At 47.4% G+C, this 13,336-nt stretch overlaps 1 protein-coding gene and 1 pseudogene across 1 annotated transcript in view; both read left to right on the top strand.

Annotated features, from left to right (window-relative positions):
- The window catches only part of LOC119433767 (uncharacterized), a 128,092-nt gene that overhangs the window by 75,100 nt on the left and 39,656 nt on the right, over positions 1–13,336 (top strand). The window contains exons 7-8 of the mRNA XM_037701015.2: positions 11,270–11,388; positions 12,769–12,919. Coding sequence (XP_037556943.1) covers positions 11,270–11,388; positions 12,769–12,919 — 270 coding nt within the window. The remainder of the gene's footprint in view (positions 1–11,269; positions 11,389–12,768; positions 12,920–13,336) is intronic.
- LOC119434208 (U2 spliceosomal RNA) lies at positions 5,923–6,093 on the top strand (annotated as a pseudogene).

Raw genomic sequence — 13,336 nt, 5'->3', positions numbered from 1 at the left:
CTAGACGCGATCGACTAGATAAAGTAGCACGGGCGCGCGTCTATCGGGGCGGTGACGGCAGCGAATACCTATCGGCGGAACGACGCAACTTCAGTTAGAACGCAGGCGAGAGCGCGCGCCGACAAGGAACGCGTGCATGCCCTCTCCCCGGTGACCTACTTTCGTGCGTCACTCAATCATTTCGGATTTCCCGCGAACCACCGGTTGCTATAACAACGGGAGATTAAACCAATAAAAAGCTTTCTGTGTTGAAGTTGCGTTGTACTGCCGATAGGTATCCGCTGCCGTCACCGGGCAGATCGGCGCGCGCCTTTGCTACTTTATCTGGTCGATCGAGTCTGGCGAGTGTCCTCACCTAAAGAGTATATATCTTACACCGTGGCCGGTATTTTGCAGCGATGCCTTTAAAGTAATAATGCCTTTTCGCGCTTATCGCGCTTTGTCAGTGGTCAGAGCGACGGTCCGCTCACGATATCAACGTTGATAACGCGAGCGGACCGTCGCTCTGACCACTGAAAAAGCGCGATAAGCGCGAAAAGGCATTATTACTTTAAAGGCATCGCTACAAAATACCGGCCCCGTATTTCAAACCGATTCTTTATTTGAATCGAAGCACGCAGTTGTCAGTGACGCAATATTTAACAGTGTTATCACTGTCTGCTGGCGATGCGAAGTTCCGCACTTTGCAGACGCACGGCGGGAATGCGAACAGTTGTTCGAACAGCGTCCCCCTTTCCACTTTGTTTCCGACGGCGGCCGCTGTGTATCACCCATAGCTGGGTCCGAGTAAAATCCCTATATAAGAAAAGTACCGCCATCCTTTGATAAACGCCGCTTCTCTCTCTCCCGTATCTCCGATTGGGCGATGATAGCATGCGCTTTTCACTTCTTTATATTTTCTTTTTTTTTCCGCCTCAGAGCCATGTTCAAAGTCCTCTGCGCAGCCGCAGTCGCCGGCGGCGGCGGCGGCGCGCGTCCCGCCTGAAAGCTTCAACGTGGACTTTCTAGGTGCGCCACCGTCGACTTGGCTTTCGCAAGCAAAAAGTAAAGAAAAAAGCAAGCGCTTTAGGAGAGGAGGCGGCGGAAGAAAGAGTAGATGGCGGTACTTTTCTTATATAGGGACTTTAGGTCCGAGGGTGTTTTCTACGTGTTCCTGTGTTCCCTTTCATATTGCTCATAATAGTACTAACCACCATTCCCGTGACAGCTGAACGATGCAATCGCCACGGTTCTCTATAGTGATAGTTGTAGGAAGCTCTACGCGGATATGAGTGGCAACTGCTCTTCGCGATGGCGAGCCTGTCTGTGCCGTTGATTTCGACACATGCAAAGCGTTAAGGACGTTTCGCCACGCGCGCCCTCGGGAAATCTTCGAGGCTCACGTTATTTGCAAGGTGAGATGGATGATCCGTGCGGTACCGGTATAGGTTTCGTATTTTGCAGCAGGTATGGGATGGTCATCGTGATGGAGTACTTCCTTTGAGCAAGCCCTTCCGCCATCTGTACCCTATCTTTTTCTGTTTAGGTGCTACGCTAGCTTTACTTTCGCGTTTTTCGTGCATTTTCCTTCCCGGCCTTATCTGCTGCGAGCGCACTATGAGTAACCGACACCGTAATCGACACCCACGTTGTCTCTACGTGGTGTTTGCCATTCGTGAAACGTGACCCAGCTAGCATTGCTCATTATCTTCATATACTATAGACGCCCAAATCCTCAAATGAAGGCTTGATGAGCGCGCTCATCATACGCCAATGAACCTGACATAAAACTGATATGTTGTATGAAAAAGAACCTGTACAATGAAAAATTGTACTCGATTTTACCCTCTCGTGAACCTTCGTCCGCCTTGCGAACTTCGACAGAACTGAGTTTCCGCTCATTGTAGGTGTTACCCAATCGGTACGCTGGTACAGTCTGTTTCACACTTAGGGGAAATCTCGGAGCGCATTGCATCGCGATGCGGCGAGCGCTGGAGTCGGGTGCCGGAAGTAGCTCGCGCAGGCGCAGATGGTCGAGGCGCGTTATCTCGAACCTCGTCGACTGCTACGGCGGCGCGCGCTGGCCGCATCGTCGGGAAGCGTGCTACTTGTCAAGGGCAGTTCATCGTTACTGCGGGCACTGAGCCGATAATGTTAGCTAAATGTTTAATACTCATTTCAATACTCATTTTAAGGCACATATTGCAAATTCAGAATTCAAGCCAGTGGGTACTAAATTGGTTTCCTCTTGAAACTGATCTTAAAGCTAGATGCCGTAAGGTGAGCACCCTCGAACGTCTTGTAAATTGCGCTTTTCTAACACGCTTTGGAGCAGTGCGGGACAGACGTAATTAGAACACGAATGTAGTTCGTCGCACAATCTGGCGCCAGCCTCAAAATATTTCTGTATTTCAATATCTCAATTTTTCATATAAATTCTAATTGCGTTTTTATTAACGTGTTTACCTTTTTTGTACTTTATGACTTGTACCCACTTCATGAATGGCCCTTCCTGGGCTGCGATATCTTCAGTTTTAATAAATATACTATTGTGTATATGGCTTTGCGAACTCACCGCGCTCTCCAATTCCTAAATTTGAATATTGACCCCGAAAGTGATTAATCAATTTTGTATTTTGATCTCTCGTACAAGTAAGGCTGCGTCCTGTGGGCAATCTAGGTCATTGAGTGGAATTCTTGTATCACCACCAGCGATTAAAGCTTTGATAAGATTAAAATGGAACGCCCCTCTATAGTGGCTAATTGAGACTGTGCTGATAGGTAAGTTTCCTTGCTTTCTTTGCTTTCTTTGATGCTTTTTTCTTCCTTCTTTGTTTCTTACTATTCAGCAGAATTTGTAAAAGAAAATGTATTTAAACGACATGGTACCATGGCTACCACGGTAACGTACTAACGTGTTAGGTGGTGTGGTGAGGTGACGAAATTTGCAGGCACGGCTATGTGGAACCAGCTAGCGCAAGACAGCGGCAAATAGAGAACGCTGGGAGAAGCCTTCGTCCTGCAGTGAACATTAAAATAGGCCGATGATGGTAATGATGATGATAACCGTGGAAACGAGTTCAAACAGGATCTCGAAGAGCCAATATAGCCAATAGTATCAGGCATTCACACCTTATGATATATTGAGGTATCGCATATGTTATCGCACCGACAGGGTATTGATGTTTCGCGTGGCCATGCAAGAGAATGTAGCTATTCACGCGTAAGGTATGCCCACCTCAAATAGATAACGGAGGCAAAAACAAACTTGGAGCACACTTGGAGATACGGTTATCTATCCAGCGTATATAGTGTACGATAACAGTGGACTTCTTGAAACGACTGAAACTGGAGCAGGTTGGTGTAAGGGTTCATGTTACTGAACGGCAGGCGCGCAAACAGGGTCACAATAAGTAATAAAAAAGTACAGCACAAAGGGCGGTGCTTATGTTGTCCTTCTATTCCATACCCGTGTCCTTGTTTGCACGCCTGAAGTTGAGTAGCGGTACTCCTTGGTGCAACACTAAATAAGAACAGATAAAAGACGTGGAAAATTGCTGCAGTTCACATGACTGCACGAAGAAAGAAATTACGCACGGTAAGAGTTTACTCGATTAGTTTTTTTTTCTTTCTAAAAATAGCATTTCGTAGGCATTACGCTCAAGCGGCCTTCACCCTCGCGTTGGAGACCGATGCCAAACTGGCCATAGGCTGGCGTATTCAGATTCTGTCGCGCACCACGCGGGCTGACGCCGCATTTAATTAGCCAGGAATTCAACTGCTACGGCGTCCTTCATAGCTGGCGAGATGGCACAACGGCTTAATTACGTCTCTAAATTGTTGTCGCCGGGGCCACGTACCGCCGCAGCAAACTTTTGTCGTGTGCCAGTGAAAACCGCTAGGGTTTTAGCTGTAGCTATATATAGTCAGTTTCTTTTCTTTTTTTTTTGTAATGCGAATATAACTCTGCAAGTGTTGCTATAAAGCGAATTCTACTGAAGTTCGCAACGCTTGTCAGAAGAAACGGTTCAATGCAGTGCCTGCAGGCCTTTTCTCCTGCATCATTAAAGTAAACCGATGCATTTGCTGGGCCATTGCTATAGGAGCTGCGTTTAATTCTACATGCAGACAAATATATATATATATATATATATATATATATATATATATATATATATATATATATAGTTCAAAAATAGAAGCACATAGGCAAAACATAACAGGACTTTACTGACGTTTCGGCCGGGGTCCGGCCTTCATCAAGACTCTTGATGAAGGCCAGACCCTGGCCGAAACGTCAGTAAAGTCCTGGTATGTTTTTCCTACGTGCTTCTATTTTTTGAACTCCTTCTGTGCCGGCTCCTGTGATTCTTCTTTGCTTCACTGATATATAGAATATGCAAATCTACCGCTTTAGTAAAGTGATCTATTAAATGCTTCACAACCAACGTCGATGCGTGCAAATTGCTTACTTGTAACGTGTAATCTCTTGTAATGCTTGTTTATCTACCGCAAGGGTCGCAAATTTATTCTCATGCGATTTTTTTTAATGTTTATGCACTACACTGCTCACAAGGTATCCCGAAATGCAGACACCAAATCAGGTGGATTCACTGTGTGTGACGTCTACGTACGTAGCAATGTCAAGTGACTAAGGAAGAGTTTCGAGGGAAGAACGGTGATGACAGATGTGTATGCGCAGAAACGTACGACACGCATCTAGCTTCGTTTAGAGATTCTAGATCTCATGTGTTGCTTGAATCGCTGTACTGGCAGATTTTGTTGGCGCTGAAACATTAAATTGCGGGTTTGTTTGGCCTGACAGAACCATAATCTTATGTGGTACGCCGTAGTGCATTCCTCATATTAATTTGGCCACCGGGATTTGATCGTTCCATTAACCTTGACTACCTGGGGTTGTTTGACGTGCACCCAATGCATGGTACACGAGCTTTCTTGCATTTCGTCCCAATCGATATGCGGGCGTTGCGGCCAGTATTTCACCCAGCAACTCAGTGGTGCAACACGATAGCCTAGTGCCTAGCGTAGTGACCAGTGCCTATAGTGACTAGTGCCAGACCTCCCACTAGTGATTTTTATGGGAAACCTATGATTCCTAGGCCTTTTTCCACGCCGATGCGTGTTCTGAGCCCTACGGAATACAGAGTATAACCGTACGCTCCCAGGAATAGTACTCACTAGCCGTTTGTCACTGTGATTCAATTGAGTTAACGCGCATTAACATAGCGAACGCAAGACGCAGAAACCCAATAGCGTATAGACCACACGTTGCAAGGACGAAGCTTCTGCTTTACGTACGTATGTTGGGCGTCTACACTTGTTTGGGGACGCCTACTCTAACTCTTTTAGCATTTTACCTGAACGTAGCCTCTACGTACGGTGTCAGGAATGCCGTTGGCAAACATGCCGGCACGCGTGACTCCCGGTTTAGCGGGAACTGTTGTGAAGGCGGCGCTGTCGCTATATTCTACAGCCTATGATAAATTGAGCTATCAAACAATTCAGTGTCATTTCATTTTTTGAATGTGGACGACCAGGGAAGCTGTGTATGTGGCGGTTGACCGTTGGTCTGGTGAAACGTTCCAAGTTTGCGGGATCGGTGCCACATGGACGGTTCGCATTTATTTCCGCCTCACCGTCCTGGCAGGCAGCACGCTTACGCTTGGCGTCCGCGGCCCGCTCATCGTCGGTGGCCTTTTCCCTTTTCTCTTCCCTTTCCCTTTTCTGTTCACGCCATCGTTATTGGTAGGCACGCTGTTCTTCTTGAGACCGTACAACACGCGGCCTACCCATTTCACATTCAGAGCAGAAGTGAGGAAAGGAGCCTACGTGGAGCATGACGTCAGGAGATAGAAGACTCGATTGGCACTATAGTTTGAATACGCGGGATGGCGTACACGCGTGTATGGTGCGAACGTAGACATGGCCGACGTGGGTCAAAGTAGTAGTACCTGTTCTTATTAGCTTAATATCTGGTACCGGTTGTATTTGGACCTAAGATATTAAAGTTATTTTTGCAAGTTGACGGATTGATTGAAGCCTGCTTCACCTCCGCCGCGGGTGGGCCCGCCGGCCCGGTATTGCACTATCTTCGAGATTTTTGGTTTACGGACATCGATCCTCTGGAAACTAGCCATATACAGTTCGATGTAAAATTATCTGAACCAACCTTACAATCACAAGTCACGAGGAAATCGTTCGGCGATTCAGGGGGTCCACACGTCTCACGAGACGCATCGACACGGACGACACGCTCGCGCCAATGGATTGCCTTGTTTCGTAGAGCTTTTAAACTAAACACCAGATGGCACAACGCCCGCTCACAATTTATTTACGTTTGCTTTCCCGGACATTAACCTAAAAAGTCTTCAAGTCGCGCACATTGTAACGTCATGCAAACTGCTCGCGTTGAACACGCGTAAGGGCCCTTACGCGCTGTTCTTAAACTGTCTAATCCTACAGCAACGAAGCGAGCGCTTCAGCTAAAACCGTTGCACACAGGCGATCCTTGCGGGAGTGTTCGAAAAGGGTAGAACAGCATAAAGGGGGGATGTCTTTGACGTCATCGGCGCGCTAGAGACGAAGTGCTCGTCCAGGCATTAACTTCGGCGCTCTTTGTTGCAGGTCCAGTTCGACCGAAGTTCCATCGCGAAAAAAGTTCTTTGTGACTGGAAAGTCGGAAAGCGATTCGGTAACCTCATTACGGGGATGTGCGCGCGGGTTTCCTAAAAGCGCCAACCACCTTTCGAGTCAGTCCGAGATCTCGGAGAGAGAACTGCAACTGCAATTTTCACTCAAAGCGAGGAGGCGCAAGGAGGTGAAGGCTTTGACAGGCCGCGTCCGCTAAAGAACGCGGCGCTTGGCCAAGCGGTGAGTTCAGTGCTTTTGGATGGCACGTGCCGCGTAGAGAAGTGAATAGCGGAATTAGGCGAAATGAGTCGTTTAGGGAGAACGTTTGAAGTTAGAAAGTAAAAAAAAAGGAAAGCTAAATTTAACTGGCAATTTGGAGGTAATTTCTCGCATTCCTGCCTAGGCCAGTGACATTACCAGCGGCGAGCTTTCGTCGTAATAGCCTTGGTGTTGGTAAGAAACAAATCGAAAGAGCGGTTTCGAGAAAGCGATAGTTTCGCTCAGACTGTAAGATAAGAACTCAAGAAAGTGATGCGGTGATCGTAATTGGTTTTGCAGTTTGTGCAGCAGCTGCCAAATTCCGGACGAATTTGGCGAGCTTTTAGAATATGCGTACCCTCAAGTGTGGTCAGAAAAAAGCAAACGTAAGCAAACGTATGGGCTTCGATTCGCATGCTCAGTGGTAACGGAAAGAATTAACGGGGTTGGGCACAGTGTAGTCTTAAGAGTTCAGCAGACACTTGACTACATCTTCTTCTTATTCTTCTTTTTGGGGTTTTACGTGCCAAAACCAGTTCTGGTAACGGAAAAAATTAACGGGGTTGGGCACAGGGTGGATTAAGAGTTATGCAGATACACACCGACTGGACTGACTGACTGACTGACTGACTTGACAGGACTCAGCTGAAATGGCTTAGCCAAACTGTCTGACTGTACTAAGTTTAACTGGCTGCCAGAGCTAACTGAACTCGCTGACTATTGGTTTAACTGAACTGGCCGACTGGACTGAGTTTACTTTGTTAACAGGACCGACTAACCTGACTTGGCTGATTGAACTCGCTGACTGTGTCACTTCTTGTTCCTGAGTTAGTTATTGCATACTTTTCATGATCTAACAGAAGCGAAAGGTTTGAAGAAAAAAAAAAAGACGACAGGACACGAAAGAGCGTCTTTTTTCTCTTTCCTGTTTTGCAGTTTCTTAATATCAATTTGCGCCTGTTGCATCATAAGCTAAACTGAACTGGCTTCACTTAGTTAACTGAACTGACATGGTTAACTGAACTGACTGACTTAGCCAAGCTGACCTACTGGGCTGAGCTGAACTGACCTCACTTCGTTAACTTTGACTGAACTGACTTGTACTTCATATAGTTAGCTGAGCTGACTTAGTTAAGTGAATTGACTTAGCTTAACTTGCTTAGTGAACTGAACTGCCTGACTTTCCGCACTGATTGACTGGACCTAACTGTATTGAACTAACTGACTTCCAAAAGCTGGGCAAGGACTAGGAGAGACTCTATAATGAAGGTATCCAGATTAATTTACATCACCCGCGGCTCTTTAGACTGCGCCTAAATTAGGTGCACAAGCGTTATTGCATTCCGCCGGCACTAGACCGTGGCCTGGTTTCGATCCCTCTATAGATGCTGCTTAGCAGCAGTACGCCATATCCACTAAGCCACTGTGGCGCGCGCGGTAGCCCTTCAAAGGAAAATTGTGATAATTGTGGAATGCATGACTTACGTCGTCTCCACCGATGCTGAGTGAACTACCTTAATGCTTTTAGTCGTGGCACCGGTAGGACACTCGCCGCTTCCCAAAGTGGGCTCTTTGATCTTTGGGGATGTTCAGAGCTGCCGATAGACCTGGTTTCCTGTGGCCCACGTGGCGGCAAGCGCCAGCAAGAAAAATATGTATAATGCGGGATACAAAGAGCACCGTAGTTTATTATAGAGTGGTTTCCACCCAGCAAACGAATTGGCGCGCTGGCTCAACGTTCAGAAAAGAAACGAAAAAAAAAAAAAAACGCTTACGACACAAGGTTCTTTCGTGGGCTGAAAGCATGTAAATATTTGCTCTGTTGTCATTCAAAGGCGAAAGACGCTTTTAATTCCACAGCCGTGTTCGTTCGTTCGAAACAACGATGCCGTACACCTGATGCCATTTTTACTGCCTTTTTATTACTTTTTTTTTACATTTTACCAAAGCCTGAACCCACTCTTTCGCCATGGGGAACCTCATCGAAAGACTTCGTAAGATGAAGGAAAGCTGCGTCCTGCTTCTGTACGTAAAGTACGCCCGAACCGGCTATACGTTTCAATCACGGGCTATAAAATGCGCGAAATGCGTTATCTATAGGTCGATGCCAACCTTGGGGGCACGTCTCCGTCGGTACACATCGGTCCTTTAACTTGATGGCGCCGCTAATGGACTTCAGTATGTGGGTGCACATTGGAGCGGCAGCTCTAATCTTGCAAGGTGAGCAGCGCAACCGAGCACGTGAGAGCTCGGGAGAAAGAAGGGCGAAACAAATCAACGCAAAAAGTTAGTGAGAGAGAGAGAGAGAAACTTTCTGCTGATCGCATCCGCGGCTGGTCTCAGCCCGTCAGCTCCGATCGCGTCCGTCGCACTCAGTCGCGATCCACGTCGAGACATCTGGGAGCCACAGAACGCTCGATACTGTCCAGGTCGATCGAACTTCGCTGGCGGCGCGTAACTCGAACGGAGTGGACCCGGAGTGCTAGGCCAAGTGAACGTTCGGTAAAGGGGCTGACCACCCACAAAAAAGGCAGCCGTAGTAAGAAAGCATTATAGGAGACAAACTGCGACATTGTTTCGTGTAGCTATAGCGGCTTCCATGAGGAGATGAAGGCTGACGCAAAAAAAAGCAAACATTCTTTTGACAGTGGCTTTTCTGTTCTTCCCTTTAGTGGTTTCCATTTGCTCACAGTCATAAGGCAATTGCTGGTACGCTTGTTATACGCCACGCATTCTGCGTGATACGTGCTTATAATGTAGATTGAAAGTTTGGTGGCGTTCCGCCGCGGATATTTGTCGGCAATGAAGTTCTGGCCTCATCGGATTCAATTCTTGGCTGTAACGGCCGTATATTGATGCAGGCGCGATGCGAATGGCAATGGAACACCCATAGACACTTCTGTGGGTGTTCAACTGCCTCAGCACAATGAGAAATGCTTACACTCTCTGGGACGTATCTTGGCCCCAAACAATAACCATTATTAATCTTACGCGTCTTTCGTTTCTTTAACCATGCGCGCCCGCTACTTCGAGGTCACGAACTGCATGCACGTATCTGCTTGACACAGTGTTCTTGATAGGGAAGAATCGAACGCAGAGTTTAGAAGGAACCGTGAGCTTTAAGGATTACTATTATTATTTGGGGACGAGATGCGCCCAAAAGGGCGTAATCTTAAGGCACTGTAGTATCAGTGGTCTAGATCTGAAGCCGTTGAACACAAGATTAGTTGGGGCTTGGAGCGTCGGACCAAAATAATCATTACAAATTAATCTTAGGATGAGTCAGTGGATGAATCAGAGGCTTGCATGAAGTTGCTGTCGGAGTGGTTACTAAAGCTAAACTTTTGCTGGGTGACTGAAGTGTGCTGAATAACATGGCGAGACTTCCAAGTGATTGGTGCGGCGCTAATACCGCATAAGGGCGGGGGCATGGCAGTGGCGAGCGAACACACCTCCCATATCTCACTTGAACTTTTTCTTACCGCTGGGAATCGCGGTGCGTTACTCCGAAAACCACTCTGAACATTTCTCCGTGGCAGAGACCACAGACCATGTGTTTTGTGTGCACCCACGGTACTTGCTAAACAGACAATGAGCGTATGGATCTTTGCCATACATCGACAACCGGCCACTGTTTTCGGATGGCTTCCTTTAGGTCTGTGGCCTAGACAATCCGCGCGCTTGGCCATGAAGGCCGTTGCGGCTTTTTTGGGAGGGAATGAAACTGGATAAACAACTCTAATAAAAGTTTGCCCGCCCCCCCCCCCTTTTTTTTTTATTCATGTCCTTTCTCTTCATATCATCATCTTTATGTTCTCGCTCTCTCTTTTTGTTCCCCTCCTTTCCTATCCAAACGGTTAGTAGTAGGCTAGAACACGGTGGTTCATGCTGACTCCACATCTTTTCTCTGATCTCTCTCTTGAAACTATCAGCTTCCCGCAGTAAGCATTAACACGGCGGCGCGGACATTTAACGCTAACAGCTATAGTGGAGGAAGAAGTGGAGGAGAGCACGTTAGAAAAGCGCGTTAATAGAGCAGAGGCGAGAGTTGGAAGAGGGCACTGCGGAAAGCTATAGGCACGGCGAGTATATAGCCGGCCAAATACACTGCAATATAAGCGAGTCGTCGCTTGTTTTATCGGGTTCAACCCCTGTGATTCAATATGCGGACATGGTGGTCTGTATCACCGTTGCTGCTGTCGAAGTTGCACTTGCGGCCGCATGTTCACCCATTAAAACAGTTGCCAGCCTTTTGACGTTTTACTTCCTACGCCCTTCTCTCTGCACACAACGTTATACTACTACTACGTTGAAATATTAATAGACCGGTTCATTAATTACGTTATTCTTTTTCTCACGCTGCTGTTGCTGCCGACTGCAGGCACCCTCCAATTATTGCTGTGGAATTCGACGGATGAGACTGCCCTGTGGAGCTCTTATGGACCACGCAAGGGCGGCTGGGCTAACGTCGAGTTGCCGAAGACCTTTGAAGATTTTCAGGTAACATCGAGATGGAGAGTACCTCGTGGCCGACGCTGACAGCGGCTTTGTGCTCGAGCAAACTCGACTCGTTCCGTGGATTCCGCGCTTTGAATACTTTCACACGCAAGTGAACACTCGCGTGTGAGCATGGTAAAGAGAGAGGATGTCGAATCTGTAGTATTGTGTGACCCATACGCATTTCGTAGTCGAATACCAATTTGTGCGCTTAGCCCCAAAGCTATATATATATATATATATATATATATATATATATATATATATATATATATATATATATATTAAGAGGGAGAGAAAGGGAGGTCGGGCTCACAACAAAGCTGCCCTGGCTATAGGATTAAACTGGATCTCTCGGAAGGGTAACTGTAATTTCGCGCAAGGGAAATTGCCTTCGCCGTCTCGAAGATTTTCACGACAGCATCCATGTATATACGAAAGCATGACAGTAAAATTTCTATTGTTACAAGAAGAAATAATAGACAAGCCTTTTCTCTCAATCGCTAGCAGTAAGAACGTGAGCGTGCTCGCATCGCCGCGCCCTTCGAGCTTACAGGTGGTCGGGCGGCGGCCTGGATAGCAGCTCGAGAGACACAGTTATAAGCGGCCTTGCAACAAAGGCTGGAGAAAAGGGGCTTCCTGTCGCTGCCGTTCCGTTGTTGCTACGGAACCTCGACAAGATCGCCTGTTGCGCGGTCGCGTTGCGTGACTCTGCCTCGGCGAACTTCATCGATCGTCCGCGCGTAAATGACAACTCGTCACACGACCACAGGGCCACGAGACCATTGGCCGTGAAGAAGGTGGCTGAGTTGGTGAATGCAGGCGACGCGATGCACGAGATGCAGGTTGTACGGAAACAGCGCAAGACAGGCTTGACACACATGATGCGGGCTGTATAACAAGTGGAACTTTACTGGAACAAACACACGTCTAAGGCAATAAAACCTAGCATGTTCACGCGCTCTATACTTAATGAAAATTCTTTAAATCTCATCATGGTACCCCTTCATCTAGGTAAAACGTGTATGTGGATAAACTTTTCTTTTTGTTGTGGAATCACGCGTATTCTTGTTTTCATGCGTCCGTGGCTCCTGTGGCTAATTGTTCACGTAAAAACTTTGAGAGAGACAATACAAGGTAGTCTGACAGCGAGTTGGTGGAAGTCCTGACAAACCGAGAAGATTCGCATCATGCTGCAGCTGAACCGCCGTACTGTGGGCACAAGTTGACATTCGTGCCACGTTTCTTTTTAACTTTAGCCGGAAATCTTGAGGCAAGCGCGTCTTGAACAAAGCAAGTGGCGTTCTCGCTAGACTTGATGTATCTTCGTTTTGTTATTATATTGACTCGCCCTTTTGTTTATGGTACCTTTTGCCCCTACAGTTAGTCTTTGCGGCGCGGACCCGACAACCAGGTGAGGGAGGCGTGGCCATCGATGACGTCAGGCTGGGTCCGGAGTGCCAAGACGTGCCGACCGCAGAGCCGCCGCCGGCGACAACCACATTCTTGCCGGATGACGTCACCACTGAGCTTGGTCAGTCGTGCGCTTCATTTTTTGATCACCAGGGTTATATTGAAGTCAGTTAAGGGGCATGCGACGGTGAGCTGTAGATTAAGTGCCTCTGAGATTTCCAGCGTGCCACGCGCAGTGTCGTACCGTAGATCTCGGAGGCAACGTAGAAAATGTGCGTATCTGTGTGATGAGATTCTTTACGAGCTGCATGCGTAGCTTCCCAATTAGGCGAGCATTTCTTTTCAAGTCGGTTTTTTTTTCTTTCGTTTTTTTTTGTTACTAATGGCCCGTTATGCTGCGAATGTGAAAAATACTATTGAGAGCGAAAGCTCTACTACGCCATGTCTCGCAAGGTCATTCATCGCGCCGCAATGACCTTAAGCCGCCGGAACGCAAGTGTGGCAGGTGTGACGTCACGCCACGTGATCCGCTGCGGAG

The sequence above is a fragment of the Dermacentor silvarum genome, chromosome 11 (genome assembly GCF_013339745.2).
Source record: "Dermacentor silvarum isolate Dsil-2018 chromosome 11, BIME_Dsil_1.4, whole genome shotgun sequence".
NCBI classification, from domain to species: domain Eukaryota; kingdom Metazoa; phylum Arthropoda; class Arachnida; order Ixodida; family Ixodidae; genus Dermacentor; species Dermacentor silvarum.
Note: the sequence above shows the minus strand (reverse complement) of the source record. Positions and strands in the feature narration are given on the sequence as shown.